The sequence below is a fragment of the Colletotrichum acutatum genome (assembly GCF_030867785.1).
Source record: "Colletotrichum acutatum strain CBS 112980 chromosome Unknown BDZ83scaffold_17, whole genome shotgun sequence".
NCBI lineage: Eukaryota > Fungi > Ascomycota > Sordariomycetes > Glomerellales > Glomerellaceae > Colletotrichum > Colletotrichum acutatum.
This window is the reverse complement of record NW_026849011.1, coordinates 438,707-466,271: the sequence shown is the minus strand read 5'-3', so window position 1 is coordinate 466,271 and position 27,565 is coordinate 438,707. Positions and strand designations below refer to the sequence as shown.

Here is a 27,565-nt window from a genome sequence, read left to right as displayed (position 1 = left end):
GGCATTAGCCTCGTGCATGGCACTACACTGCATTCAAAAATGCCTGCGGCTTGGGCCAGTTACTCTATACAGGGTATGCCATCATTACGTTCCTAATCTTCATATTCTACCTTACTTCCAGGTATCTTGTGTTCAAAACAATTACGCCGTCGCTTTTGGATGGTATCTTTTGGTAATGTCGGGTGCAGTCTTCTCGCCTAGACCAAGAATTGCTGATTCTGGAGGCCGTGTATCCTAAATCTGGCCATTGCCGACGAATTCCCGCTGTACTTCAATCTCCCCGCTGTCGGCGGTAAAGCGCCGCTCGAGAACCCATCTGGTCTCGCCACTCTCCTCTTCTTTAATATATGATATACTGTCCGCTGATCCCTTGTGCTTGTGACCCATGCCGGGCCCTCGCTGAGGTTGAGGCGTCGGGTCAATCCGGGGCACGAGGTTCGGATGCATGGCCGTGTCTGGGCTCTTCATCCACAAGCCAGAGTGGGAGATGGTGTTAGAAATTGATAACTCATCCATCTCGTCAGACTCTGGAACCGGGTCAAATGCCGCACTGTGTGTGAAGTGAGGAGAGTTCATCACCACCGCAGGACTTTGGTTCAGTGGCGGCAGAGGCGGAGGCGGTGACCCTAGAGTGGGCATGGACATGGTGAGAGTAGGGGAGCCCGACGTGCTGCCTGCATCCGAAGAATCCATGTCGCGGCTGCGAATAGAGAATGCCGAGTTCTTGCGGCCATGACCGTGAATGCCCAGCATATTGTGAGGTCCGGGGCCCCATGGAGAGCTTCCACCTTCACCCCTCTCCGATCTTGGTGAACCCTCACGGCTCGACACCAGGCTGGCCTGTGATCCACCCCAAGCCCTGGAACGAAGCCGCATCAGCGCTGAAAGGCTCATATTATCGTCGCCATCAGCCATCATGGCAAGTTGGGCCAGGCCGGGGCTCTGTAGACTTGATGGACCGGAACCGATACCGGCCGGGACCGCGAGACTCATGATCGAGTTACGATTCGAGTACTCGGATCTCTCCGTGATGGGCGTGAGGTTGGGCTCCCGAGATACTATCCTCCCGGACTTGCTTCGAGATACTCCCGACGGCCCAAAGAAGCCGCCGTTGGCATATTCGAAAGGCTTCTCATCCGATCCGTTGGAGCTGTCTCTACTGTGGCGCCCACCTCCTTCGACAGGAGCTGAGTAGAACCCAAACTCCTGACCATACCAACCGTCAGAGTCGTTGGCAAGGGCACTAGCGTTCGCCTCCGCGATGAAGTCGTCATAGTCGACATCGTAGTCGTTCAGGTCTTCGCGAAAACCAGTGTCGTCGTAATCATCGTAGTCGTCCATGTTCTCATGCTGTGGAAGGTCATCCGAAAACTCGCCACCGGGCGACATTAGCTCGCTCGGAGGGGGTGACGAGTCTCGTCGGAATCTGCCATTGGCAGCGGCTTCGAACGCTGCTGCCGCCAGAGCGGTTTGATAAGCATCCACCTTATCCTGGCCTGTCGCTGAGAAGCTAGAGGTCATCGCAGAGGATTCCTGGCCTTGAGCCAGGATGTCGCTGGCTCGTTTTGACTCGTCGACAGAAGGAGCCGGCATACCGACGCTAAGAGAGGTGTGGGCCGTAGATTGCGATACATTGGAATGCGCGGACAGTCGTGATGTGCTGTCGGAGATCCTCTTGACATTCTCAGGGGCGTTGCCTTGTTCGACGCTGGCATCTTGACTTTCGCCCACCTTGATATCGGTTTCTTGCACGTTATTCTCAGGCTGGGTGGCGCCACCGGTCATTGCAGCCCTGGCAGCTTGAGCCCTGGCAAAGGCGCCCGGGATAGGACGGCCATACTTGTCTGTATCGTCCAGATCAAAGATGGACTCGTCAAAGTAAGAACCGTCCCCTTCTCCGGCAAATTCCAACTCATCGAGAAGACCATTGTCAAAATAGAGATCGTCCTTCTTAGGGACTGATAGTGGAGCGGGCGATAAAGACTGGGTTGGCTCGCGCAATGTTTCGTCCTCATTTTGCTGTGCCGTGTCGTGAATATTCAAGCCCTCGATCGGAAGTCCGGCAGCTGGATCAGTCGTGCTGGGTGACAAATTCTGGTCGAGAGCAAAGCCCGGACTCAAAAGCTGGTTCAGATCTGGCGTGTCTCTCGAGATTGCGAATCCAATCACCTTGCCGTCTGCATCCCTCGGTGTCGCTAACAGACCGGCGCTGTGTGGACTGGTCAAGGCCGAGGGAGGGCCTGATCTTTGAAAGACAAAACCAGCAAAGTTCTCTTGATCGTTGTCGGGGTCGTTTGCAGCATCCTCATCGAATTCGATCTCAACTTCTGGTACCGGATCAAGTGCAAAGGGGTCGGTTCCAGCCGCATCAAAGTCTTCACCGTCGTCAAGACCCAGAGGATCTGTGCCGCCAGCGTCAAAATCCTCCTCGTATCCATAGTCGTCTCCAAAATCGTTGCTCATCGGAATCGGCTCTTCGAGCCCGTCGTCCTCCATCATCGCATCGTAGTCAAAGTCTTCGTCAAAGTCATCGAACCTAGAATCACGAGGCCCGCTAGGCTCAGGGTCGGAAGTCTTCCTCTCGAGTTCGCGTTGACGATGTCGTTCTTCCAGCAGCTTCTCCTGCTTTGCCGCGCCAACCATGTCGAAGCTGAATCTTGAGGACGTACTCTTCAACCGGCGGGGCACAGAGGAAAGAACATCCTGCCCAGACACGGAGGCATGTCTTGAAGGATTTGCTCTTGTGGACGGTGTTTTCTTGGATAAGATCGAGGATGCACTGATTGAGGGTTTCTTGGAGACTATTGAGGCCGAACTTGACGATGGTGCCGTATTGTCTTTGGGCGGCACGTCGGGAAGAGGTTTTGACTCCAAGTTCAAGCTGCTTCTTGTCTTGACCGACCCGCTTCCGGATTCAACAGCCGGCTGTGATATGACGCTGACGGAGCCCGACCGGCCAGATTCAGAAGCACTGCTTGTATTCCTTCCATGTTGAAACGCTTGTGTTGGTGCTGCGCTCTCCCTAGACGACGTCTGACCCAAATCTGACATCTCTTCAGGTATCGGCGGTTGTGCTTTCGTCCCGGGGGTTGGCGCTGCGGCAAGGCTGGGGCCCTCATTATTGGGGAGGCTACGTCGAGCACGTGGAGCGCTAAAGTCGTGAACTCTTGTTCCCCGGATGCGAGGATCGTATGACGGGTTTCCTCCCAGCGGGAGAGGCGTCAAGTCTGGAGCGTTTTGGCTTGTCTTTCTCCGTGCAAGGAGTGTTGACATTGGATTTTTCAGAAAAGGCAGGCCTTTCCTGCCCTTGGGGGCGTCGGAGGCATGGTTTGCCATGCGGATGGGCTCGCTCGACAGTCTCGTTCCTGCAGGGCGTCGTCCGGTGGTAGCGTAGGACTGAGCTTGGGGCGAGCTCTGGGTATTGCCCTGGTGATGCAACTCGGTCGGGGTCGCAAAGGAGCCGGCATGTTTTGAGGCACTCGTGGGTTGCGGTGGGGGTCTCGTCGGAGGGGCGGTGTTTATCGGCGGGGGTGCGGGCTTCGACCTTGTGAATTGACTTTCGTGGCTGCCTTGAAGAACCGGAGACGCGACCAGATCCGGTGATTTCGCCGCCATTTGTTGCTTCTTGAGCTGTTGTTGTTGCTCTTGCTGTTCGCGTTGGTATTTGCGCAAGGCAACGCCACCGAGGAAGCCAGAGTCTGCGTTGTACGGTGAGCGCACCGGTGGAGGTACGGGCGGCTGGGGTTTCTGCGTGTTGGGCTCTGGCGTCACCCTGATCTTGGTATCGACAGTCGGTCGCTCGAGCGGGGATGGTGATTCGGAGCTGGAAGAGGTGACGCGGGGAATGGGCGGCAGGGTGGGAGGCAGTGAGGAATTCGTTGTCGAAGCCTGGGGTCGATTGTCTGGGCTTAAGGCGGCATCTTGAATGAAGGGAGAATGCTGCTGGGGAAGCGAGGGATCCCAGGGAGCCGTGGCCGAGGGCTGTTCGGGGTTTGGCGAAGTGGGATTTGACTGTCCCCTCCGGTGGATTCGTAAATGGGAAAACATCGTCGTGGTTTCGGGACGGACGAGCTACTGGATGGATGGGTGATTCAGGCGCGAGTGGTGATCCGAACCACCGGCGCAGGGGTGGCGGGGGGTCGCAGAGGAGGAAGCAATTACGGAAACAGGTCGGCGGATAACGAGCGAAGGGAAGCTGGATCGAGCTCGCGACTCCAGTCCTCCAAGTCCAATATAGTCCCCAAAACTCGGTACGAGTAGTGTTGGCACAGGTGACTAGACGACGTTGACGGTGTCAGTCTTCAGCCTCTTGAGTGAGACGCATTCACCTCCTTGCAGACAGAGGCGCAGTCATAGTTCGTCTGTCCTGGCTCGGATGCGATGGTGTATCAGCGTCAGTTTGCGTCGGCGTCGGGTGCGTGTGTGCAGGCGCGAGCGTTGTGAGTGTTGGTTGGCGGTGGTGGTGGTGGAGGGATGTCTTGGAGATTCGATGCAAGCTATTGGTAACGGTGCTTGCTGGGCATTAGACGGAGGATATTGGAAGAAGAAAAACTCGAGTCATACGCCTGCCTGGAAGGAGTAATGAATGGACGAATACCTTGTAAAGATAGCAAGGTATAGCGGGGGAGAGATGTGGGAGGAAAGCAGTGGTGAGAATGGCAGGATCGGGTTCAGGATGACGGGGTGAGAAAGAAAAAAAGAGGTGGAAGGGAAAAAGGCAGCAGATAACGAATAGAGGTAATTGTAGAGCATCTGTAAGCAGGTCGGACAGGCACGAAGAAGTGCTGGATGCCGTTAGCTGTCACCACTTCTTTTCTGCTCTTGTCGCATACCTTGCCCGGTTCTTAGTATGTGAGGTGGTATTACTCCCAGCTGCTTTTGGCGGATGCGTGGGAGAACCTTGTCCATGCCATGCCAGTCAGGCCTCTATCTCTGTCTCTTTCCGTCCGTCTACGGCCTGATTCGTTTGGACGTTGCATATCCCCTTCTGATCACTACTCTGGTTCAAGTGATTATCGTCGTGCCGAGCTTCTCAAGTCACAGAACATCATACCAAGGAACAGCTGAAAACGCAGTGGCAGACAAGGCGAATGCTCAGACACTCACAGTCCAAGGCCTTGGCTGCTGCCACCAGGACTCCAGGACTCGGCCTCGTCTCCTGGGCCGTGCGGCTTTTTGCAAACACTAATAATCATTGTTACCCAACATCCAGGATCAAGGACTCGGGACCCCAATTCCAAGGATTTCCAGCAGGGCGAGAGGACAGACAGAAAGAATAGAGTCACCGCTCGGCCTGGCGCACCCACTGCTGCAGGCTAGCCGTGTCAATGTCATTCATCGGCATCATGTCATCCTCGATGGATCTTGGAAAAGCGCACCAGGGTTGCTGCAGGCCATCGGGTAAGGGCAAGAAAGGGTCCAGTCCTCCCCTCCATCAATACGGATGCCTGCCCGGAAATCAATATTGAGCCAAGGTATCCGTACCAGAAAGAGCTTCCGACTGCATCAGCCTCGGAAGTGACGGCTCATCTTCGACTCCCTGCCTCGTCTTCGTCTTCGTCTCTACTTGTGTCCTCTCTCCATTCCTCCCTTTCTCTGTCTTGTCTCGTCTCGTCTGGACTCTGGGCAACCATCCCACATAGGTATCGACATCCACACGACATCCACAGCACATCAGAAACCCTCCGAGTGCGTCTGATTGGATCATGGCAGACGCAAGGCGAAATGAAGCACACCCATTCCAGAATCCAGAGATCCATCCGCCTGTGCTAATGGCCCCGTTTTCTCCGACCCCCACCATCCTTCTGACGCGGAGCGAGAGACACCAGTGTACATAGATTATGTGATTATGTCATCCCACATGGCTGCTGGCCGAGGCACGTGGCTTACCTAACAATGAGTACAAGGTTGGGCTTATGTAAGTACGAACACTTGCATAGCACAAGCACATGCCATTGAATTCTGCACAACTAATGCAAACCTCGCCGTGAAGCAAATGTCATTCTCATTCTCTAGCTTTGGGAACCTGAGTATCCAGTACTAATCGCCACTTATCCAACGCCGCAGTGCCTAGCGCAGATCATCCCATCATCCCATCCTTCGCGACTGAATCGTCTCGTCCCAACGGGACAAATGGAAGGATGAACGGAAGACGAAATCAGCCAGGCAGATGGCTGCCCACATCCCTATGATCGCCGTTGGCCCCTCACCCTCACCTGGTCCCTGATGAGACGAGACAACAATTGCTCCGACTCGTTACACAGCGGACTCGACGCGACGACAACGGCAACGACAACGACATGCGATACATGCCATAAACGGCACGCACGCGGCGGCCCGCATCTGGCGTTGGAGCTTTGGAACCTGGGGCGATGTGGAATGTGCCAGGTCAACGCATTGAGCTAGCTCCCTTAGAACACGAGGCGGGCGGCTCAACGCCGTGCGATTGCGGGATGTTGATCTCTGGCACATGCTTGCTTGTCACGTTATGTCCACAGACCCTATTCGTGTCTGCAGTTACGGATACTGACATTCTGACTGACCGTTGGCATGCAAAAAGATAGCAAACAGCCATAACAGACGAACGCCATCGCGGCAAAAGCAAAACGTCGACGTTGGCCTGATTCGAACAGACGCTCCCGAAGGAACAAGATTTCTAGTCTTGCGCATTAGACCACTCTGCCACAACGCCAGTGGATGAACCTGAAGAGAGTCCAGGATCCATGCTAGCCGGCACGAACTGAGGGCTCATGTACCAGCAGCGATTGGGTGGCCCTGAGTCGAGATCCGCTGGCCCCACCGAGCGGGCATGCTCCAGGCGGGGCGCTCCGGTCCAGATCCGGAGCGTTGAATGGTCCTGTTCAACGAAAACCTAGCCGATAGACTTGGGCCTACTCAAAAGCACATGATCAAAATGGCTTGGTACATTGTCAGATCACATCTTGAAATGTGGTGATCAGGATATCATCAACTGAAAGCAACAGCTCTGAGCATCACAGTTCTCTCTTGAAGGCAAAGTTTTGTCGAGCTATAGAGGTAAGCCCGTCACTGAGGATTCTATTTACACTCACCTTGGGGACTTAGGCCTGCTTATATACCTGTCCAACCGGTCCAGACAAACCATAGTCTCGCCCCATCTCGTCGTCACTTTCGAGGTCCCCAGCTTCGGCTTTCGCCCTCGAAGCATCAACAGCCGTTTTCCTCTGCAACTTCCACTCCTCATTGATGTACCCTTCGTTCCTAAACCCACCAGCTTCCAGATCCTGCTGGAAATCCATATTCGGTCCAACCAGCGCCGTGGCCATCTCCCTTGTCGAAGTCATCACTTGCTCAAGCAGCTCCTTCTTCGCACTCTTCAAGTCCTGGACCAGGTGTCCGACCACGATCATCTCCATCCCGTTATCCCCAAAGTGCCGTCGTAGCGCTGCCTCAATCCCATCCCACACCCCATCCGTCGTCTTCGCCATCCCCTGAACATACCCCAGCGCAGCATCCCACATATCGCGGTACACCCGGTTCATAAACTCCATCTGTCCCAGATCCGCGCGCCGCGTCAGATCCTCGATGATCGTCTTCATACGATCCGAGTACTCGCCCCGACGTTCCGCCTGCGCCTCGCTGTCGAGGTAGGTGAGCCGGTGCCGGACGCGGCAGTCCGCGCAGAGCTTGTGGGCGCGCTTGGCGTACTCGTCGCGGTGGATGGCTTTGGAGCTGCGCTCGTCTTCGAAGCCGGCCCAGACGGCGCGGCAGTTGTGTTGCGGGAGGCCGGGGAAGGCCATGTGGTTGCATTCGCGCTGCTCGAGGTAGTCTGCAAAGTAGCTGCCGCAGCCGCCGTTTTCGGGGCTGAGGCAGCGTTGGAGGGCGAAGACTTTCATGCACATGGCTGGGCTTTTCTGTGGTTTCTGTAAATTCTTTGGTGGAAGATGGGGTTGGGTACCTTGGACGAGTATCTCTTGGGTTGGTTGTTGATCGTGGATTTGGGTTCCTTGCAGTGAATGTGTGGCTTTCTCGTAATGTGATGTGAGTGATTTACAGCCAACTGTCTCCAGATCGGAAGGAGGCAGCAGTTTTCTCTCGATATATGCCAACGAATTCTGACGCAGACCCCCTGCTTTGAGGAAAGAACACCACAGAACCTCGAATTGTGACTTGCTCAGACAAGGGCCTCTAACCTTGAGAATTGGTTCGTCCAAAACAAAGGCGCTTATCGAGGTCACAATACGACGAGACAACGTGGACAAAGGGGTCCCAGACGGCCGCCCTTGTATCGCAGCTTGTCATCGAATCACAAAGAACAAGGTCCGCGGCATCGGCATGCCGAGTCAAGGTGGCGAAGGTGATCTCGGTGCCTGGTCTGGACTGTTGCTTCTCCTACCTGTTCTGTTCCCCTGTTACAACAATGCCTTTGTAAACCTGAACGCGACAACGTATGACTGTCAAGGTGTCTTTGATGTTGTTGTCTTAGATACTCTAGGTAACTCCGAAAGCTGGACCGAGTTAACGAGAATGAACTCTCCCAGACTTTTGGAGGTTTTATTATGTACTAAAAGAACGGAGATAGAATTTGGAAGTTGAGCTACAAAAAGGATACTCTTACTGAAAACCCGCGGCACACTTGCCCAACTTAGGCTCACAATGATCTTCAGCACCACACTCTCCCACAAAGTAACCGGTGAAAGCATACTGTATATGGTAAATCCTGCTTGAGGTACTTCATACCTACTTGCTTAAGGTAGCTAAGCCTCACAAATAGTCAGAGACCTCCCTCGTAACAGAATAACGAAATCCGTTGTCGCGGACGAGATCAACCATGCTTAGATCATGTCTAGCAACTCTCATCGTCGAATTTAGACTACGAAGATACCTTTGGCGACGGAAACGTAAGATTCGGCGCCGAAGAATTCTTCGGAACTCGTCACGGCCGGTCTGGTTTGGGTCGACGTGGGGATAGGCAGACCGTCTCTTTTAACAAATGCAATGAGAAAGCACATGATACTAGAACAGGTATCGACTTATCTTGGGTCCCAAACTTATGGAATTTACTAATGAGAGCACCTAGCATGAAGATACGCGCTTCTACCAAATCTACAAGTGTGATTGGACTCTTCAGCGCTGCCAGAATTCTCTTGAAAAACCGATGTGGCGGCCAGGCTACTTGAGTTCTAGATCCGAACACTAGTCGCTAATACGATACGATTCTTCCCGAGACAGCTCTCACGTATACCTGATGGAATAGAATACAACGACTACCGTAGGGCATAGACGGGGGATGAAACATTACCAGTAGTTCGCAGCGCTTAGGGGTGAATAAATCTGGGTTGGGTGTTGATATCGATTTCAGATCCTGAACCATCTTCGCTCAACGCAAGACATGATGAAGAGCCTCAGTACGACTGTTGAGAGAGTGTGAAACGTTTCTTAGGAAACTTTTACTTATGACGGCAACAAATTACAGAGTCATAAGATCTGGACTTTGGCTGAAATACAAAGGCAACACCAGGCTCCAGTATTGACAGCAGGCTTAAGTGCGACCCGTATCTAAACCTCTACAGGCTAAAAGTATCTTGGTTGAGTTCAACATCTCCTCCTTACCAAACTGGATTTGGTTTCTCAGTCTTCTCTAGAGACTGTAGAAACTCGCCATCGACTTGCGATGTCTCTTCTCCAATGCTTATACTCAGGACAAGCGAAGACTCTAGTCCAGAGCGCTTTTCGTAGTAGTCAGGAAAGAACCCTACGCCGGGCTGCCAGATCCCCACCTGCGGTTCTTCGGTTCTATGTGAAACTTCGGTTGTCCGAGACCCCTGTGTACTAGAAGGTGATCCAAGTGAAGAAGGAAGCGACGACGAGCACTCTTCCAAGCCTTCAAGGAGAAGGTTCGCGGCATCTTCATGGCCACTTAAACGTGCCCATTCAAGTGGAGTAGTTCCATCCATTCCGTCCTTCACATTGATCGGAGCCCCGTTCCTCAACAACACCTTGACCACATCAAGACTGCCCTGACTCGCAGCGCTAGGTAACGGCGATACACCGTTGAAGTCCTGCTTGCCTGGCTCAGCGCCCGCAAGGATGAGGCGTTTGATGACCGTGATGTGCTCTCTTATGGCTGCGGCATGAAGGGCCGTTCCTCCAAAGCGGCTGCCCGGAGCATTGATCATTTCAGGCGTTGCTGACTGAAGCAAAGACTCCACTACCTCATCTAGACCTAAAGATGAAGCATAGTAGAGTGATGTAGCGTGTCGCGGATACACGTCCCACTTGAATGAGGCGTCTGCGTTGAAGACCTGGACCCAAGACATGAAGTTTTGCCGACCAGATTCCGAGAAGAGCCGCATGGCCAATTCCTGGGTTTCTTCACTGTAGTCTGCGTTGCGAGCATGATAGAACCAGTGTTTGGTCGCGTACTTGAGGAGCGGGAACTGCTTGAGTCGAGACAGGTACTCCTTCTGCGTACGAGAGGGACCATCAGAAAAGGGCGATAGCAAAAGATAGGTAAGGCACTCCTGAGCTAGCTCTTGATGGCTTGAACCTGAACGAAGGGAGAACCTTGCGGTTTCCGGGACTTCGACTATCTCAGCAGAGACGAGATAGTCTCGAACTGAGAGATGAGAAAGCATCACATGACCATCAGTTGAGACGGTGATGAGGCTTTTTCCAATCACCAAGATGTCTTGCGGACTTCGAAGGCGTGATTCGTCGTCAATGACATCATTCCCTTTCTCGATTGCCAGTGCTTCCCATAGCTCATGTAGAGTGATAGGTACCGGTGAGAACGCAAGCCAAGTCAAGGTCTTCTGGATGAGAGGGACGTCTGAGGGCGGCACTCTCAGTAGGGATCGGCCATAAGTCTCATCTAACCCATTTGGAAGCTTTCCCAGAGACTTCTTGATGTCGCGAATGGTTCTACACTGACTCAAAGAGTCGAGCTGGCATGCTGCCCATTGGAATCTGATAGGAGTATTCAGCAAAGCGAAATTTGGTGCTGGTAATCCACTTACATCCCACAGGACCTTGATAAGAGTGATTTCTGAATGGTCTCTCTTAACCGTGAAGATAGCCAACTCAGGTCAGCGTCGGATTCGAGTCGTGAACTGACGTATCGCTGTATGTCTTCGTCAGTCTCTGATAGGTGCTCTTCCATGGAGATGCGGCGGGCGCTAGAAAATGTCCGTTGAATCTGTACGTCGTTGCGGCTTGTCGCAAAGATCTTTATCGCTGTTGTGGGATCGAGTAAGCTGACCAAGTGCTCCGCTATTGCCTTGCAATCCGAGACTTCATCAACGGCATCAACGAAGAGGTAAACCCTCTTTATTGCAGCGATAGACGCGATGGCGCCACTTAGCAGCTCGATTGTCAGAGGAGACCCGAAGTTTTGCTCCATGCTGGCCTTATGTGCGCTCGATAAATCTTTGGGGAAGTCATGCAGTTGAGCGCACAGCTGTGCTAGCATTGTTCCTAATACATTGGTCGAGATCTGTGTATCAGGGTTACGAAAGTCACAGTAGGCAAAGGCGAAAAGAGAGTCTTGTTGCTCCAGCGCGGCAACTGAGTCAATGGTCTGGCCTCTGTCTAGGTTATCAGTCACTGAGAATCGTGGTCCCAGATGTATACTATTACTTACATCATGACCGTTTTCCCACAACCGGCTAAAGCATCTCGTTAGAATTGCTGTAGTCATGTGAATCAACCATAGAAGGTTATACTCACGGGGTCCAGTCAGCCACAGCAAGTTGACTTCGCCTTTCAACCACTCCTGAAACTCTTGGCCAGCGAGGAGCCAATCCGAAGTCCCATTTTGGTGGGACTTTAGAGCTCTATCGTGAGCTTGGCGAGGTCTCAGGGGAGAAAGCCAGTCAACCACTGCCTTCTGTTGCTCGTCTGCAAGTTGTCAGAATACATGACAGAATGTCGCCTCTATCTAACCTGTTCCCTTGTACCTAGTATTGCTGTGCTCAGATTGCTATCTATACGTTCAAGCTGCTCCCGAGAGTCATTCATCTTGTAGTCAAGCGAGATGGTCAGTCGCTCAACATTGCGCAGTGTTACTCTGAATAAACATGACTTCAGTCAGGAAAAATCTCATGAATTTGGGCAGAAGCTTGAACTGACGCGTTGTGAGAAGTTATGGCTAGTTGCAAGCCTTCTTTGCAGCGCTGCAAGTTGGCAATGGACTCTTTCGTGTCGTTGAGCTTTAGCTTCCACGTCATCGAGTTCAATAAAGCCTTTGTCTTTGAGTCTAAGAGATTTGCGATTAGCTCGGGCTTAATTTGAGCTTCGAGTGCCTGGAGTTGAGATAAGCAAGTCGCAAGCGCAGGCTGTATTTTCGCGGATAGCTCGAGTGACGTATCGCCGTGGTCTGGTACTGGGGATTCAACCAAGTTTCCCTGATCGAGGACTGACTGAACTGCTTCAATGAGGTTTCGAACGTCGCGGACTTCCTCGATTATCTGTATCAATGACCAAGGAATCTTCTTCATCCCTGATCGCACGTCGTAACAGAAGGAAAGAATTGAGGAAGCAACCTGCAGCGCGGCCAGAACGCCCATACTGATACTCAAGGGGTCCATTTGAACAGCATCGATTGATCACGACTTCAGAAGCGAGTTCTAAGCTGTAGTGAAACCAAGTCAGTAAATAGCAGCAACTTTGTCGACATGGTAATAGGCAATAGAGCTGTTTATGCTTGACGAAGGACTTCCATGGTGATCGCAGCACCGTTTCCCGAGACAGCTGAGGAGGGGACTGTTCATGACGGGCTCAATTTGGATGGCACACCGATGGGAGCCCAGCTAGAAGCCTGCGTGGCGGTTCGCTTCTACCCTGGGAGGCTGTGGACCTGTGGTTCAATGTTACACAAAGGAGCAGGCAGACCTATGACGAGCCAAGCTCACCATCCAATATGAAAATACATGCACCAACGTCCAACAAGCTGCACTTCATCACATGCATGTCATGTTGGCCATGCAAGACCTTACCGGAAGAACGTAGAGTCCTTTCCCGGGGTGCGTCCGCGGTAAAAGCAATTCTCCCCCTTACACAGGAGTCGACCGGGGGGCGAGGGTACATGTAGAGCGAGGCGGGATGCAGCGTGGCCAACGATAGGTATGTTTACCAACAAAACGGGTATTCCAGGGTGATCAAAAGACTTGAATCCTGACTGTTCAGCCGCTATTCTTGCATGTGAAGTGGAAAACCCCCGGCTGACCTCCAACTGAGCTCTGTCTTCTTTGAGATGTCGCAACGATAGGGAAAGCGATAAGAATTGCCGATGTGGAAGCAGGCTGGCATTCCAGGATCAGTCTACCTTGCAAAGCGCCCACCTCAATGGCGCTGAGGCACTCAATCTGGGAATAGATTCCCTGCCTTTCGAAGGACTCATTGGATAGACCTCTCGGACTCTGAGTCCTAATGGCACACTGCCACTTGCCACATCGGCTTCCAACTATCGACCGCCCCTTGTCATGGGTGTAAAGGATCTTTCAGCTACATGCAAGACCTTCACAGCCCGGTATCTGCAATGCTGCCAGCATAATGCGCTAAATCATCGCGTGCGCAAGATGGAAATTGGCCAGCAAGAGGCGTAGATTCCGAGACCCCAGCCCCTCTGACTCTTTTATATCAAGGGCGGTGCCTCGTTTTACTCCGCCCTCCTGGCCACTCAAGTGCTTTGTACACTTTTCCCGGCATTCCACTTTGGCTGCAGCCATTTACCGCCCACTCGTAATTCGACTTTGTTGTGGTCGGGCTTTACCTCGTCCAACATTCAGCCTTGATTTGTTGCCTCCTTCTCCAAAAAGAAAATCAAATTTCTCACGTACATATATCCTCAATCGCTTGAGGCATACAGGAAATGTCGCTCGAACGCTTCGAGTCCCCAGAGCCGATGTCTGAGGCAGGTTCAGTACGAGAAGAAGCCATGCAATACCACAACGGTCAAAGGCAAATCGCCTCTGCTAGAAAGCTTCCTAATGGCACCAGCACATCCAGGAAACGAGGCTTTGAGACAGTGGAGCCCACGCCTGCCACCCCAGCAAAAAGACAACAAACAGGGTTCATTGACGGCCCGCACACACGGAAAGACCAGTTGACGAAGGGGCAGCAGCTACTTAGGGCAGCCAACTTATACGAAAAGCGATACGACTACAAAGATTGCCCAATAGAGCAGGGAGAAATTCGTCTCATGTTACTTAAACGGAATCCCAACCGATTTGCAGAAGTCATTATCGAGTTGAAGTCATTCCCAATCCAAGAGATCGTGGAAAACCCCGAGGATTTCAAGTTCACAGCTCTTTCATACAACTGGGGCGGCGGAGACGAGAACAAGATCGTTCTCGTCGATATGCTTCAGGATAACGAGCCGCTAGTTGTACCGGTAATGCACGATTTTTCAGAAGTCGCGACTCAGTTCAACCGAAAGATGAAGCGGTTGAGTGTGAAACCGAATTTGTACGCTTTTCTCCAGGAATTTCGACAGCCGGACAAAGAGGTGGCTATCTGGGTAGACCGTATTTGTATCAATCAAAAAGACAACAAGGAGAAGCAGGACCAGGTCGCGATCATGGGTCAAATATACTCAACCGCAGCCAATGTCGCCATTTGGCTAGGCCCTGCAGATGAGCACGGCAAGACTGACAGAGCAATGGACTTCATCAGCTTCATACTCCAAGACGACACGGGAGAGAAATTCAAAGAAAGGTACGCGACAAATTGGTCGGAGCTTCTGCATCTCATGCGACGTCGATGGTTCTCTCGGCGATGGATCATTCAAGAACTTGCTTTAGCAAAGAGTGCCGAGGTGCGCTGCGGCTCAAAGAAGGTCAATTGGAGGGACTTTTCAGATGCTGTTAGCATTTTTGCACTCCGATTCGACAGCATCCTCAAAGACATCAAGCGGGATCCGAAACTAGAGAAGTCGCTGGAAGGAATTAAGGATATGAAGCCACTTGGTGCCCGGATTCTGGTCGACGTTCTGTCCAACACATTCCAACGACAGGTCGACGGAAATATATATGCTCCCCGGCAAGGACTCGAGAGTCTCATCTCATCGTTGTCTACATTCGAAACGTCTGATCCTAGAGATACTATATACACGCTCCTCAACCTTGCCAAGGAGACATGTAAACTGCCATCAAGCAACAGTGTGCAACAACTTCGACAAAGCATGCAAGAGAGAAACCCTCCGCCCGAACCAGACTACAGTATTGACTTGCTCCAAGTGTACACTAATTTTATCAAGTGGTGCATAGAGGACAGCGGATCCCTGGATATTCTTTGCCGTCACTGGGCGCTCCCTGAGCTCAAGCAGGTTTTGGATGAGCATTACCCAAGGCTCGTGGAGCTTCCATCATGGATCAAAACAGTACATGAATCTGCTTACGGCTCGCAAACTGAAGGCTTCGGCGGACGAAGAACAGGAGACAGTTTTGTGGGTGTGCCGGAGACCCGTTGCTACAACGCATCTCATGGACTTCCACCAACAATCTCCTTCGGCAGAGACAATGCACTCCCAAAACAGCTTGACCAACCTTCAGCTGAGAACACTGGCGAGGAGACTGATAAAGCAGACCCCATTGCGCCGTCCCGACAACGACCCGTGGCTGGTCGAAAGGTCCTCCGCGCGAGACGGATAACATCAGACATGAACCTTACGATCACTATCAGAGGGCTGTGCATTGGAGTCGTCTCGGATACTCATCCAATGTACGAAGGTATCATTCCAAGGCAAGTTCTGCGGAGCTTGGGGCATGACCCGAGAACAGAGCTACAAGGCGTCGCAGACACTGTCTGGAGAACGCTCGTGGCAGACCGGGATGCGGATGGAAAGGCGCCGCCGGCTTGGTATCACAGAGCTTGTATGACCTGTCTTGTGTCCGATACCGGGGCCGGAAATATTGACACGAATGCGATCCTCCAACAAGACGAAGCTGCGACGAACCTCAAAGCAGACTATCTAAAAAGAGTGCAGGCTGTCTGTTGGAACAGGAAGTATATCGAATGCGAGGCTGCCCCTGAAGATAAGAACAATCGGAAGTTGGTCGGCATAGCTCCTCAGGATTCAAAAGTCGACGATGTCGTGTGCATCCTGTATGGATGCTCTGTACCCTGTGTTCTTCGTCCCTTCTGGAGTGAGAGAGGGCGCGGAGACCAACCTTCGTACTACGAGCTTGTAGGAGAAGCGTTTGTGTTGGGACAGATGGACGGTGAAGCACTTGATGGATTAACTGAGGAGGAGTTGGCGGGAGAGGATTTTCGTTTAATGTAGAACGCGAAATATATCCAATTGCCAAGCCAAAAGTTGAGCCCGCAACTCACTTTCACAATGAGCCAGGAACCTGATTCACCAGAGCCGGATTTAGTGCCTCGTGGAACGCAACTAGCTCCGTCCTAGCTTTTCTTGGTGCAAGAGCTTGACGAAGCCGGAAAGTTCGGCTTATGATGTAATAGTCTTCTAAGAGTCAAACATGTCACCACACAGACCCGCCGAGGCAGACCACATCCGTCACACCACGAACAACCCCTTCTCCACGGACATCCGCAACATAAAACATCAATTCGGACTACTACCTCTTTTCCAGTCGTTGCTTCGGACATTGATCAAGTAGATATTCTAGACTTTTTCTAGCTCACCTTTTCCCATCGGAACTCATTACTCTACACGAACTACATCTTCACCAATTCAACGTCATCTCTCTCACAAGCACGAGTCATGTTTCTTTCAAATAGAGCCCCCGAGAAGGCCCTTCCCCGCTTCCAGACAAACACGCCACTGGATTCAACGTTCGATAAGGATATCCGGGATACGCATCTCATCTATGACTATGATGCCGAAGACGCAGAGGGCAACCCGGAAAAGTGGAGGTACGAAATGTGGTTCTTCTCTGAGGACCGTGTTGTCTATGCCATCCACGGTGGGCCCATGAACGGCCGCATAAACTACCAGACGGCGACTTATCAATGCATCCGGCCCGGCGAACTGTGGCAGGTGAACTGGTTGGAAGAGACGGGGACGGTATGCTCCTTGGTGTACGACATCCCCAAGCAGAAGATTTCGACTCTTATCTCATTCTCGAGAGGGCACTGGGAAAACCCTCAGGCAGCGCATGGTGATAAGCGCAACCCGGGAGACTTTGCGAGATGGAGAGTCCTCTCGAGATTCGGAAACCAGACAGATAGGTTCATGTTGTCCGAGCAGGCGGATATTGTCGAAAACTTCAAGGGAAGGGGGGATCTTGTGCCGATCGAGGAGCACGCGAAAACGTTCTGAGCCTTCTGGCGATGGGCATTGTGCTTTCAAGATAATAACTTGTATAACTAAGAGCCGGAGTTAAATCAAAAAGCCATGTGTTTCTTCACGAATGATTGCCATTCAATACAAGTTCGGAGCTATTAGCCAAACAGCAAAATTCGTTTACCACTTTGATTGTCCTATATCCAGATGAGGACCGCTATGCCTTCAACATGCACCCTAATATTTCCCTTTGCACTTGGCAGTGGAAACCCTGGTGTCAATACCAAATTCTTTCTACCGGCACACCTTCGTTCTGCCGATTGATGGATCATTCTCAACAATACATTTCAGACCATCGCAACATCTCGTGAAGAAGGGGTCGTTGTCGTTGCAGAAGTCTACACTGGTTAGAAAACTGGCTGGGAAACGAAAGCAGACAGCTGATTATGTAATTTGAAGACTTACTATCAGCGGTTCTGCAGTTATCTTGACGTTTGAACAGATCACCTCCATCACCATCCAGCTAAAATGTGTTAGTCAGACACGAAATTTTAACCGTATTGATTATGAAGACTTACCAAGCGAGGTACAGCAGCCGAGGTAATGGCCATGAGTGCTGCAAGAACGGCGAGAGACTTCATGGTCTTGGTCAAGAGGACTTATGAAAAAGACAAATACTTGAGAACGTGTGGAAGCAACAAAGATGAGACAGTAGGAAAGCAAGTTGAAAGACTTTGGAAGGACTGGATGAGCATCTGTCTGATGGTCAAAAAGATTCCTTCTGTTCGGATGGCAGCTGTTCACTCGCTTTATATGTTTATTTTCTGGAGTCGAAATGCTCATATATCTGTCAACCTGGCCAGGCATCCTGGCTCAGGGACTTGGTGAAATCGTGTAGTCTCTGCCTGCTATTGTATCAGCTATGCTTGGGTATAGTTGCCCAGAATAGTCTTGTGATACCAAACGACCGGTAAAGTCTAGAACTAAGGAGCAAAACGAGGGAATCCATGGATGAGAGTAGAAAATGCTGAATGAAGACTTCAGCTGAAATATTGATCATGCCACGCACTGAATCTAGCCGCAACATAACATGAAATTTCCTTGAACAGCTCCTACGAACGGTGATGCCGGGCTAAGCCTCTGCGTCGCTTTCAGTTCAGTTGTGTGGAGGGTTCGTCTGGAACAGTCGTCTGAGACTCAGAAGTTTAATCACCACCTCGGACTAGTACTCAAGGTTCTGCATTATTTGATTTTGCCGGGATACATCGGAGTTTTGAATTCATAGCCATAGGAGTGAATCAGAAATCCGGCTCTGCTTCCGAGCACCCTGCATTGTCCAAAAACTATCATGGAATTATTGACTCAGCTACCAGCAAGACTGTTTTTGTTCTAGAACTGTTGGCATATAATACCCTACTCCAATCTGTAAACCCATGCGTTTTGGGGCGACAAAGTCCCCTGGATGATGTTTTTCCATGCCTTTTCAATTCCGTTTGTACCTCCCACATCACTTCCCCAGACGAGCTCAAGGTCTGCTACGCTCTCCTCCTCCAGGAACCTTTGGAACGTTGATTCAGCGCCGTCAAAGTATTTACCTGCACCCTCCACAGCAATGCCAGCATCTACAATACCTGTCGTGTTGAGCTGAACAAGTCCCCACTTCTCGAATATCGCCATCGACTTGAGGGCCTCCTCTGGTGCCGTAATCTTTGGCTCTCCTCCAACTTGGATGTTGGTGAACGTAGTTGAATCTGGGAGCGTTGATTTGATGGCCTCGCGGAACTCCTCTGTCTCTTTCGGACGGCCTCCAAAGTCAGCTACAACCACGCGTTTTGGTTGTAGTTTGACAATCCAGTCAATCGTATCTTGTGCGGCGAGCTCGGAGTAGTTGACCGTCTTGATCTCGAACGCTGCCTTTGGGATGGCTCTCAAAGATTCTGGCGTAGAGGTGGCTTGGAGGAGAGCAAAAGGACCGCCATCCGACTTTCTGTCTCTAGCCAGGTTCCACGAAAATGACCTGCCCGTACGGCTCGACGCTGAGAGACTGACCACCACAGCTGAGCTCAGGTCCGCATCCTTTTCGGTCCACTCTCCGGCTCCTGCGCCTAGAGGATGAACCGGCTTGAATTCCGTAGCGAAGGTGAAGCGGTTCATGACGTAACCGCAATTCCAAATGGGAGAGACGTTGGCAAACCATGCTCGGTACTCTTCCGACTGAGCAGACTCGTCGACGAGGTTGTAGCGATTGTAAATGTTCCCAAGTCCCTGCCTGTGTTCGCTGACCTCATGGAAATGACCCTTTGGTTCGCTCGGAACGAGGGACAAGTCAACCGGATGAGACGACGTGGGCCAGTACCCATAAAGCAGGCTCTTGGCCGGGATAGCCTCGATGTTGGACTCGAGCACCCGCGCAAAGCCCCACGCCGGAACGATGCCCCATTCGGCCCGGTCGTTGTACGGTGCCGGCGCATCCAAAGGTACGGGCCAAGTGTTCCACCATTGCAGCATGTCGCCCAGCTTCGCATACGAGAGATTGTTGCTCGTGATCCCGATGAGGGATGTGCAGACGCGAATAGAAGAGGCGCCCAGCTGCGGCAGGGGCAGATCAACTGCAACGGTCTCATGTTTGGAGAGGTCGTGCTTGGAAATAACGTGGATTTCGGACACCATTGTGGATGATTTACGCTGGGTTGGGTGTGTGGGATATGTGTCTCTCAGCTGGGCTGTTGGCTACTACACTTGGCGTTTTTGAAGCAGATGAATCAAGGAAGAGCCCAGGAGTTGACGTGGATATATCACAGATGCGGTCAAACTCTAACCCGACCTTGTCTCACATCAGCCAGCAGTCAGCTTTAATCTGAGATCCAGTATTTTGTCAGAATTCCCACCCCACCGACCCATTACCTTGGATCTAGACTCACCCAAAATGGGCGCAACGTCAGCTTCAGTGAAATCCTCTAAAAATCCTACGAACCGATCATTCAATCCCCAAGACCGAGGATTTCGAGTATTGCCATCAGTCGCCCTGCAGTACCTCGAGGTATGTTACCAATTGAGTTATCAGCAAGCCGCATAAGGAAGTTAGGGAGCGGGGTAAGTCAGCACCATCACACTCAACGACACCCACCAGTAAGTGGGACTTTCTTCCACCTCTGTACTGGCCAAGTAGATTGTCGAAGCAGGCTAGTTCAACTTCTGGACAGGTCCAATCAACCAGTTTGTGAACAAGGGGTCATTTGATGGTTCTATTCACGTGTTCTCTATTCTCTTTCTCTAAAACCTCAAGCAGTACCGAATGCCTTCTGGTGTCCGACAAGGGTAAAGCGGTAGTGAACTTTGTTCGCCTTCACTCTCTCAACAGCCTCCTTGCATCCTGCCTCCGAAATGTCAATGGTCTCAACCCAGGGTGCAATACCCTTCTCGGCGGCCAATTTTAGCAGGGCGTTCATCTCCTGGTTGTTTCCGATATGGCTACCGGACATCTTGGCAGAGTTGCTGGCGAAGAGGCCTGCGGGGAACTGAGGCAAAGGCTTGTCTGGCAAGCCAACCATGTGGAAATGGCCACCAACCTTGAGAGTGGACAGGTAGGTCTGTAGGTCAAATTCGTTGGTCATGTCGGAGCAGTTGAGCATGAAGTCGAACTTGAAGGCATAAGGCTTAGCCCAGTCCTTCTTGTTGGTATCAATGACTTCCTTGGCACCCAGCTTCTTGCAGTCTTCGGCCTTGTCCGGCGAGTGGGTAACAGCGTAGACTTCCGCTCCGAGTGCCTTGGCCCACTGCAGACCGAGGTGGCCGAGTCCGCCGATACCGACGATAGCGACGACGGACCCCGGGCCGACACCACCCCGTACCAGAGGTGAGTATGTGGTGAGACCGGCACACATCAGTGGACCAGCATTCTCCGATTTTATCGCATCGGGAATCTTGAAGGTGAAGTACTCGTGCGCGCGAATGTGACTGGCGAAGCCGCCATGTGCTTGGCTTCCATCCTCGTACTTGGCGTTGTATGTGTCTGACAGACGATGTCAGCGCTGGGTCAAAAAGTCTGCTGCAAACAGTAAACTTACCAACCAAGTGAGGGCAGTAGTTCTCATTCTGGTTCTTGCACTGCTCGCACTTGAGGCATGCCCAGACCTGAGCACCCACACCAACTCTGTCGCCCACCTTGATCTCCTTCACGTTCTTCCCCACAGCAACAGCCTTGCCAACAACCTTGATGGCCATCAATCTCACATTTCGAGACTAAGATCTGGGGAAACAAGACATACCTCGTGGCCGACGCACAGGGGACCCTCGTACTCGCCCCAGCCGCCAGTGATAGTGTGAACATCAGACCCGCAGACACCACAGCATTCGATCTGCACGTCAATGTCGTGATCTTCAAAGGGTTTTGGTGTGAGAGTTTCTTTGGTGAATTTGTTCCACGAGCTAGGCCCTGCGGTGCAGAAGCCAGTAAACTTCTCTGGGTAGCTCATTTTGACGGGTAGTGTCGGTTGTTATGACTAGACTTGCTGTTTTTAGATTTTATTGCCTCGATTGCAAGTTAAAATGGTACTGCAATTGTTGATAATTGTACTCTACTTCTGCTTATATACTCACGAAGACAACTGATGACGCTCGGATTGCCTCAATCTTCCCCGCGTCAGAGCTCTTACTGCTGCAGCCAACGTAGCCAAACCGCAGCTGGACCTCCGGGCGCACAATCCCAATTGTTCAATATCTGGAGAGGATGCATAGGTGAATGACGTCTATGAAATCCCCACCAACGTCTCGGTAGGCGCCGAAATAATCGCGCTAAGTCAGGAGATAAAGTCCCGGGTGTGACAACCGGTGGCGCTCAGAGTGAGCTAGCTTCCCCCTTGGCTTCGTTGAGCGAATAGCTTGCCGGATTGGGAGACATACACTACATGCTAGAAGCCTCATGACGACAGTCTTTTTTCATCGACTCGGTCCGGCAGCTCATAATCACTGCTATTGTAAGTCTTCATAGGTCTGGAACTCCAATGCTGTCGATCCAAGTTCAAATGCCGATTCAAGGGATGCCAAACGTAGGCTCAGAGCCTCATTGGAGCCAAACCGGGGTTCCACTACAATGCTTAGACCGGTGCGACGACATCGACTAGGGCAAATATTTATCACAACATCCAGAAAATCTGTACCAGCGTGTTACCTCGAAAAGAAGAGTATGGTCAGAGATTGCATTTTGGTCGAAACCAATATACCGTTTTCTGGAGATGCTGGGTCGATAAAATTGCTTCGCAGACTGTCCCTAGAAAGGTTAAACGGTGCGGACTACGCTAGAAGTAACCGAGCTCCCAGATCATAGCTCGTTCATGTTCACAGATCTTCGAAAAGAGAATGAAAGAGTACTAACGACTGAAACAAGGATTCCAATCACTGGTAGAACGTTTCTAAACTGAAGAAGGAGTGCTCTGGACATCCTGGCTTATGACCTTGACTTACCCCCAATCCCTTTCATTCTGTCAGTGTATTGCTGAATCTCGTATTTTCTCAGCAGACACTTTGGCTCACTCGACTTAGCAGTTGGCGCGGCCAACGATGACACTCCAGTTACCTTTGTGCCACGTTTGACCATCAATCCACTCGCCATTGGTCTTGCAGACTTGAATGATATGATCCGTACCGTCAGCAATCAGAGCGAAGGAATCAAGCTCGCGAGAAGTCTGTGCCTGCATAAAGTTAGCTTCAAGTGGCCTTTTGAAGATGATATTTCTTATTTGCCTACATGATTACACCACCATATTGCAGATTTCCAGCTGCAGCTCACAAGAGCGCATGTTTAGGTCCAGGTGGTTGATGAGGCTTTCACTTGACGCCTCTGAGGTGCTTGGCACCCTTGACGATGATAATCTGATCAGCCATAGCATTGGTGACGTTGCACGCGAAAGCGGCGTTGTCAAAGTCGTTGCGCTTGTGAACAGCAGGAGAGGGAAGCTCGAAGTCGAGGTCAAAGTCTTCCGCGTAATTGGGGTTGATAACCTGGAGCTCCGCAAGAACCTGCTCGACCGTTCCGGAAAGAATCAACTTCGCGCCTCCAGGGCTGGCCTGGACCTCCCACTGCGTGATAACGATGTCGAATCCATCAATAGGGGCTTGAAGTTCCGAGACTTGGTTTTGACTGGGGAGAGCAGAAGCCTGGTTCACGTCAGTAAACGGAAATTTGGAATGAAGGAAGAGAACATCCTACGCTGATTGCGAACATTGCAGTGTGGAAGAGAACGTTTCTGAATTGCATCTTGGAGTGTGTGACGGTTGGTGATGGACAAAGATGGTAGTGCGGTCTTACTGTAGTCTCAGAATTGCCTCGCTGAGTGCAGTTAAAATAGCATATGTTACGGACAATTGAAAACGAAGTTGGCGGTTCTGTCCTCTTTTACACATTCCTGTTTCCCTGAAGCCTTAGGTGAATAGACTGAAGGGTGGTAACAAGGGATTCAAATCTATGCTAGATAACACATAAGTGATTCAGTGTGATGTGGCCATGATGTATCTATCACCAAGGACATGCAGACATTGTATGCATTTATGCCATTGATCCTGATGTAGCACCTAAGACCAGAAGTCTTGTGGTACCTCAAATGCTCCAATTCAAAACATGTTACGCTTATTACCCGGGAGACGAATATTAAAGACCATGGTTCGTCCACTAATGTAGCATTTAGGGAATCACAATGCGTAACAAAGACAACGAAATGATAACCGAGTAATTGTCGATGTAGCGGCGATAATGCAGTATACTTCTTTGTATTAATATGTCATGAAATTTCGGCAAGCATCGTTCTACCAAGGCATGTTTGTCTTGGCGAAGATGAATTGAAATAGCTACTATGGCCGGCATGACAGATATGGAATAAAAGCTAAACCGGCTGGACTCACGGAGTCAACCAGCCGCAACCGTCTCGCGTGCCTTCTTCTTATCTTCAGGGTACTGCACCGACATATACCTCAGATCTCCCGTCATGCCAATATTTCCTACAGGATTGAGGCCAAGCCACTCCTTCAGTTCCTCATTACAGGTATCCTGGACTTCCTTGGGAAGTTTGGCTGTCCAGTTGACCTGTTGACGCATAAATGGCGCAGTGTAATATCCAAACAGAAGTGCCCGGTCCTGATCCTCGGTGGTGTTGCTACCAGAGGTGTGCCACACACGACCGTCCATGACAATAATATCGCCGGCTTTACCTTCAAAAGGGACCAGCATCTCTGGTGCATTATCGGGCACCTCCTTGCGATAAGCCCACTTGTTCGACCCGGGTATGTATTGGGTTGCACCGTTCTCTTTGTTGACATCTGTCAGACACCAGATAACGTTGAGCGCCCAGACGTTCTGCCACGGATCGGGAAAGACAATACTCTGATCCGAATGTAAGGCCATACTCTGCGATCCGGGTCGGGCAATGTTCGCAGTGAAGTTGCTGATGAGGAAGTTCTCGCCCAGCACAGCCTTGACCATGGAGATGGCAGTCGGGTGCGAAATGAGCTCTCGGAAGATCTTGTCGAGCTCGAGCAAGTAAAACACCCGCACGTTGCTGGGGTTGGGATCTAGGAACGACAGGTATGTGTCCTCGCCACGAGCTTCAGCCGCTGCTTTTGCATTCCATAGCCGGTCAAGTACGCCGGTAGCCTCTTCTGTTGTGAGAACCGACGGGACACAAACCCATCCGTGTTCTCTGAGGTGAGTCTTTGCCTCCTCAAGGTCGAAAGCCATGCTGATGACAGGTGGTAAGAAGCGTATATTTCTCTGTTCTCGGTCCCTGCTGCCTTATCAAATATCCTCGAAAGACCTTCAAGAGAACAGATTGAGAATCTCGCAAACCTTTGAAAACAGAATGATACGTTATGTAGCAGCAACGATGAGAGCGTGGAGGACTTTTGACTCTTGAACAGAAGATAAACGACAATGGATGCATCGAACCAAAGAGGACGGGGGAGAACTCAACACATATTCCCGGATTTCGTTCCCAGAAGCAGGCTCTGCCAACCCCGCCTCTGTGCATGTTACCCTCGCATCGATGCAGCTTACGGCGAGTGACGAAGTGCACCTACCCAATAGCACTCACATACTTGACTATGATCGACACTCGTTGGGCCACAAGCAGAATGCACGGGGTAGCCCAGTCGCAATATTGATAAGACAACCGCGTCAGGCATACAGTGTGAGTGGATGTACTTAGTCTAGCAACAGTATCCGCTGCAAATAACTGATAGATTGTAATGTGAGGGTGAGCCGACACTGTCGCTCACATAGATAATGTTCAGGAACGCCGGCACAGAGCAATTCGATGTAACTGTAGCTCTGAAACGCACGTGGGTGGGTTGTTGAAATTTGAAGCGGCATTAAGACATCGGCACATTGCTACTCGTGGCACAAGGTTGGCGCTTATAGTCCTTAGATCATCCCGAGCTTCGCCAAAGGTCTTCGCCACAACAACTAACAATGATGAATGAGAACACATGAAGCTTGGAACTCATGCAACTCTCTTAGATACTAGTCTTGGGTCGCCTCATCCACCAGTACGTCTGTTTCCGTCGTGTGGCGAACTCTTCAGGTACGGGACAAACATAATGAGGGCCATCAAAGCCCTCCGACGCGTAAAGTCTTCTGCCTCGATCCGAACCCTCTACGACCGCCTGTATCACAAAATCAGTCTCCAGTCTTTTCTTGATGAGATAACACAAGAAAGCTAAGTCTCAACTTACATCGACACCCATCTCATCAGCAATAGCAAGGCCGGCTCTTACTAATAGTCTCCCCGCTCCCTGGCCTTGGAACTCAGGATCACACATCAACATATCAAGTGCTATAGCTCGCGGAAGTGAACCAAAGATTAGCTTCAGTGGTTCAAGTAAATCAGGTGACGTATGAGCTTCTACAACGTACCAACCAATCTTGCGCCACTCTCCTCGATAGCTCGTTGTCTCGGCGCAAGAAAGCCACGAAAGATAGCTTGTGCAAATCTCTTCTCCTCATCGTTCTTCCAGTAGTCACCACCAAGCTCAGGCGGCGGCGGGAGAGGGCCGCCCTTGTAGACGTTCCACTTTGCAGCCGCAACAATCTGGCCAGTGTTCGTGTCGATGCACTTCAGGAAGATGCTGTAAGGATCCCCATGAAACATGGCGAGCATACGCTCGCTACCCAACTTGCGGCCTTCGGAGGTGCTGTGCTCAGGGAAAACTGCATCGACGAATTTGTGGTCGTTGGCGAATGCCAAGGAGACTATCTCGAAGACGCGGGGGATGTCGTTCTCGGTACATCGCCGAACCTCTAGGTGCATCTTTTGGCTATGCATAGTCTCTTCTGAACCTGCTGGTCGATCTCATGAGGAAGAATACTTCGGGAATAGCGTCGAGGTTTTGAAGTCAGGCTCAGTGCAATTGGAATTTTTATTTTGATTGAAATGTCTTCTTAATTGTTTCATGCTCGTGTGTGGGGTAGGATTTTTCCTTGAGCCTTTTGAGTTCTCTTGACATCATTCTGAGTTCGCTCGTCTCAAACAGGCGAGTTGCAGACGAAACCGAGCTCCATGGATCCGCCTTCTCAGCGGCGCAGAGGCTCCCTTTGTTTTCTTCGCCATCAGATTTCGACACGACTTATCAATAGAAATTGAGTGCGTGCGTTTCCGATATCTTCGGTTCCTGGGGAAACCTCGCATCTAGAAACAATGTCGAAGTAGAGCGGAGATGTCAAGGAAGTGTCGGCGGTTCCGTCACATCCCCTTGCCATCTACAGGTTTGGCTATGGTTGCATTGTAATGCCTATTGAATATTCAAGGATACTAGAACTCTGATCGCCTCGATTGATCATTAACCTATCCTCCATCTTTCCCAGATATGTGTTGATGAGTGATGGCAATAAGATATCCGATGTCGTAAACTCAAAGGCGGCTGGAGCCGAACGGTCGAGAACAGTGATTGGTTGTAATCCTTCCGTCACGATCTGGAATACCTAGCTTCTGCAGCAGTCACGACATTCTCCCTTTCAATGGGAAGATTCGCTCCGTCAAACTGGGAGATCCTTTGTGGCTGAGAAAGTTTCAAAGACGGCGCTGAATGGTATGATTGGCCAGCCGAACTGCCATGTGCTGTTTTGGGCATCCCTTGGTCGCAATGAGTTTAGGCCACTCGGCACGGTGATGGCAAATTCGTTCTGTTGCGGGCACATGTAAGCCATCCTTTAGAAAGTTCTCCTCTTTAGGTTCGTTGGTCGTCCAATATCGGCCAAGTGGGATATACTAGAGCCCCTGTCCTAGGTGAGATTTTGAGACGGGAGCTTGGGGGTTGACCGGTGATCCTTCGAAGGATTCTGCCCTACAGCGC

The 27,565-nt window shown here is 51.2% G+C and overlaps 11 protein-coding genes and 1 non-coding gene across 12 annotated transcripts; 2 read left to right on the top strand and 10 right to left on the bottom strand.

The window, feature by feature from the left end:
• Positions 1–234: 234 nt before the first annotated feature.
• BDZ83DRAFT_648759 (uncharacterized protein) lies at positions 235–4,047 on the bottom strand (the record flags this gene model as incomplete). Its single annotated transcript, XM_060510217.1, has 1 exon — positions 235–4,047. The coding sequence occupies one exon, from the start codon at positions 4,045–4,047 to the stop codon at positions 235–237; it is 3,813 nt and encodes a 1,270-aa protein (XP_060368557.1).
• Positions 4,048–6,609: 2,562 nt separating this feature from the next.
• BDZ83DRAFT_t73 lies at positions 6,610–6,691 on the bottom strand. The gene has a single exon. It is a non-coding gene; the product is annotated as a tRNA-Ser (tRNA).
• An 84-nt stretch (positions 6,692–6,775) lies between these two features.
• BDZ83DRAFT_129340 (uncharacterized protein) lies at positions 6,776–8,158 on the bottom strand. Its single transcript, XM_060501201.1, has one exon. The coding sequence runs from the start codon at positions 7,878–7,880 to the stop codon at positions 7,080–7,082; it is 801 nt and encodes a 266-aa protein (XP_060368556.1). The 5' UTR covers positions 7,881–8,158; the 3' UTR covers positions 6,776–7,079.
• Positions 8,159–9,405: 1,247 nt separating this feature from the next.
• BDZ83DRAFT_609413 (uncharacterized protein) lies at positions 9,406–12,790 on the bottom strand. The gene is made up of 6 exons (XM_060507532.1): positions 12,109–12,790; positions 11,937–12,046; positions 11,707–11,877; positions 11,621–11,645; positions 10,998–11,564; positions 9,406–10,947 (listed from the first exon to the last, which is right to left on the bottom strand). The coding sequence occupies exons 1-6, from the start codon at positions 12,564–12,566 to the stop codon at positions 9,588–9,590; spliced, it is 2,691 nt and encodes an 896-aa protein (XP_060368555.1). The 5' UTR covers positions 12,567–12,790; the 3' UTR covers positions 9,406–9,587.
• Positions 12,791–13,915: 1,125 nt separating this feature from the next.
• Positions 13,916–16,261, top strand: BDZ83DRAFT_570433 (heterokaryon incompatibility protein-domain-containing protein; the record flags this gene model as incomplete). The annotated part of the gene is made up of 2 exons (XM_060504304.1): positions 13,916–15,576; positions 15,661–16,261. The coding sequence occupies 2 exons, from the start codon at positions 13,916–13,918 to the stop codon at positions 16,259–16,261; spliced, it is 2,262 nt and encodes a 753-aa protein (XP_060368554.1).
• Positions 16,262–16,504: 243 nt separating this feature from the next.
• On the top strand, positions 16,505–17,501 carry BDZ83DRAFT_609410 (Calycin-like protein). Its single transcript, XM_060507531.1, has one exon. The coding sequence runs from the start codon at positions 16,706–16,708 to the stop codon at positions 17,261–17,263; it is 558 nt and encodes a 185-aa protein (XP_060368553.1). The 5' UTR covers positions 16,505–16,705; the 3' UTR covers positions 17,264–17,501.
• On the bottom strand, positions 17,485–17,910 carry BDZ83DRAFT_609409 (uncharacterized protein). The gene is made up of 2 exons (XM_060507530.1): positions 17,806–17,910; positions 17,485–17,750 (listed from the first exon to the last, which is right to left on the bottom strand). Exons 1-2 carry the CDS (start codon positions 17,866–17,868, stop codon positions 17,562–17,564), a joined length of 252 nt encoding a protein of 83 aa, XP_060368552.1. The 5' UTR covers positions 17,869–17,910; the 3' UTR covers positions 17,485–17,561.
• A 554-nt stretch (positions 17,911–18,464) lies between these two features.
• Positions 18,465–20,037, bottom strand: BDZ83DRAFT_609408 (uncharacterized protein). Its single transcript, XM_060507529.1, has one exon. The coding sequence runs from the start codon at positions 19,895–19,897 to the stop codon at positions 18,641–18,643; it is 1,257 nt and encodes a 418-aa protein (XP_060368551.1). The 5' UTR covers positions 19,898–20,037; the 3' UTR covers positions 18,465–18,640.
• A 223-nt stretch (positions 20,038–20,260) lies between these two features.
• BDZ83DRAFT_664776 (alcohol dehydrogenase GroES-like domain-containing protein) lies at positions 20,261–21,922 on the bottom strand. The gene is made up of 3 exons (XM_060511082.1): positions 21,496–21,922; positions 21,295–21,439; positions 20,261–21,239 (listed from the first exon to the last, which is right to left on the bottom strand). The coding sequence occupies exons 1-3, from the start codon at positions 21,700–21,702 to the stop codon at positions 20,509–20,511; spliced, it is 1,083 nt and encodes a 360-aa protein (XP_060368550.1). The 5' UTR covers positions 21,703–21,922; the 3' UTR covers positions 20,261–20,508.
• An 842-nt stretch (positions 21,923–22,764) lies between these two features.
• BDZ83DRAFT_717086 (uncharacterized protein) lies at positions 22,765–23,483 on the bottom strand (the record flags this gene model as incomplete). Its single annotated transcript, XM_060511909.1, has 3 exons — positions 22,765–22,942; positions 23,058–23,383; positions 23,436–23,483. The coding sequence occupies 3 exons, from the start codon at positions 23,481–23,483 to the stop codon at positions 22,765–22,767; spliced, it is 552 nt and encodes a 183-aa protein (XP_060368549.1).
• A 519-nt stretch (positions 23,484–24,002) lies between these two features.
• On the bottom strand, positions 24,003–24,948 carry BDZ83DRAFT_609405 (uncharacterized protein). Its single transcript, XM_060507528.1, has one exon. The coding sequence runs from the start codon at positions 24,699–24,701 to the stop codon at positions 24,129–24,131; it is 573 nt and encodes a 190-aa protein (XP_060368548.1). The 5' UTR covers positions 24,702–24,948; the 3' UTR covers positions 24,003–24,128.
• A 781-nt stretch (positions 24,949–25,729) lies between these two features.
• BDZ83DRAFT_749192 (uncharacterized protein) lies at positions 25,730–26,523 on the bottom strand (the record flags this gene model as incomplete). The annotated part of the gene is made up of 3 exons (XM_060513734.1): positions 25,730–25,879; positions 25,949–26,049; positions 26,130–26,523. 3 exons carry the CDS (start codon positions 26,521–26,523, stop codon positions 25,730–25,732), a joined length of 645 nt encoding a protein of 214 aa, XP_060368547.1.
• Between the last annotated feature and the right edge of the window lie 1,042 nt (positions 26,524–27,565).

What these genes read in the sequence shown, in the direction of transcription:
- BDZ83DRAFT_129340 (XM_060501201.1), bottom strand. Translation starts at nt 7,880, where the DNA reads ATGTGCATGAAAGTCTTCGCCCTCCAACGCTGCCTCAGCCCCGAAAAC.
- BDZ83DRAFT_609413 (XM_060507532.1), bottom strand. Translation starts at nt 12,566, where the DNA reads ATGGACCCCTTGAGTATCAGTATGGGCGTTCTGGCCGCGCTGCAGGTT. An exon ending in GCCATAACTTCTCACAACGC is followed by an intron (nt 12,047 to 12,108) that starts GTCAGTTCAAGC and finishes ATGTTTATTCAG; the next exon opens with AGTAACACTGCGCAATGTTG. An exon ending in GCTGTGGCTGACTGGACCCC is followed by an intron (nt 11,646 to 11,706) that starts GTGAGTATAACC and finishes GAGATGCTTTAG; the next exon opens with CCGGTTGTGGGAAAACGGTC.
- BDZ83DRAFT_609410 (XM_060507531.1), top strand. Translation starts at nt 16,706, where the DNA reads ATGTTTCTTTCAAATAGAGCCCCCGAGAAGGCCCTTCCCCGCTTCCAG.
- BDZ83DRAFT_609409 (XM_060507530.1), bottom strand. Translation starts at nt 17,868, where the DNA reads ATGAAGTCTCTCGCCGTTCTTGCAGCACTCATGGCCATTACCTCGGCT. An exon ending in CGGCTGCTGTACCTCGCTTG is followed by an intron (nt 17,751 to 17,805) that starts GTAAGTCTTCAT and finishes AACACATTTTAG; the next exon opens with CTGGATGGTGATGGAGGTGA.
- BDZ83DRAFT_609408 (XM_060507529.1), bottom strand. Translation starts at nt 19,897, where the DNA reads ATGGTGTCCGAAATCCACGTTATTTCCAAGCACGACCTCTCCAAACAT.
- BDZ83DRAFT_664776 (XM_060511082.1), bottom strand. Translation starts at nt 21,702, where the DNA reads ATGAGCTACCCAGAGAAGTTTACTGGCTTCTGCACCGCAGGGCCTAGC. An exon ending in CCCTGTGCGTCGGCCACGAG is followed by an intron (nt 21,440 to 21,495) that starts GTATGTCTTGTT and finishes ATGGCCATCAAG; the next exon opens with GTTGTTGGCAAGGCTGTTGC. An exon ending in CTACTGCCCTCACTTGGTTG is followed by an intron (nt 21,240 to 21,294) that starts GTAAGTTTACTG and finishes ATCGTCTGTCAG; the next exon opens with ACACATACAACGCCAAGTAC.
- BDZ83DRAFT_609405 (XM_060507528.1), bottom strand. Translation starts at nt 24,701, where the DNA reads ATGGTCAAGGCTGTGCTGGGCGAGAACTTCCTCATCAGCAACTTCACT.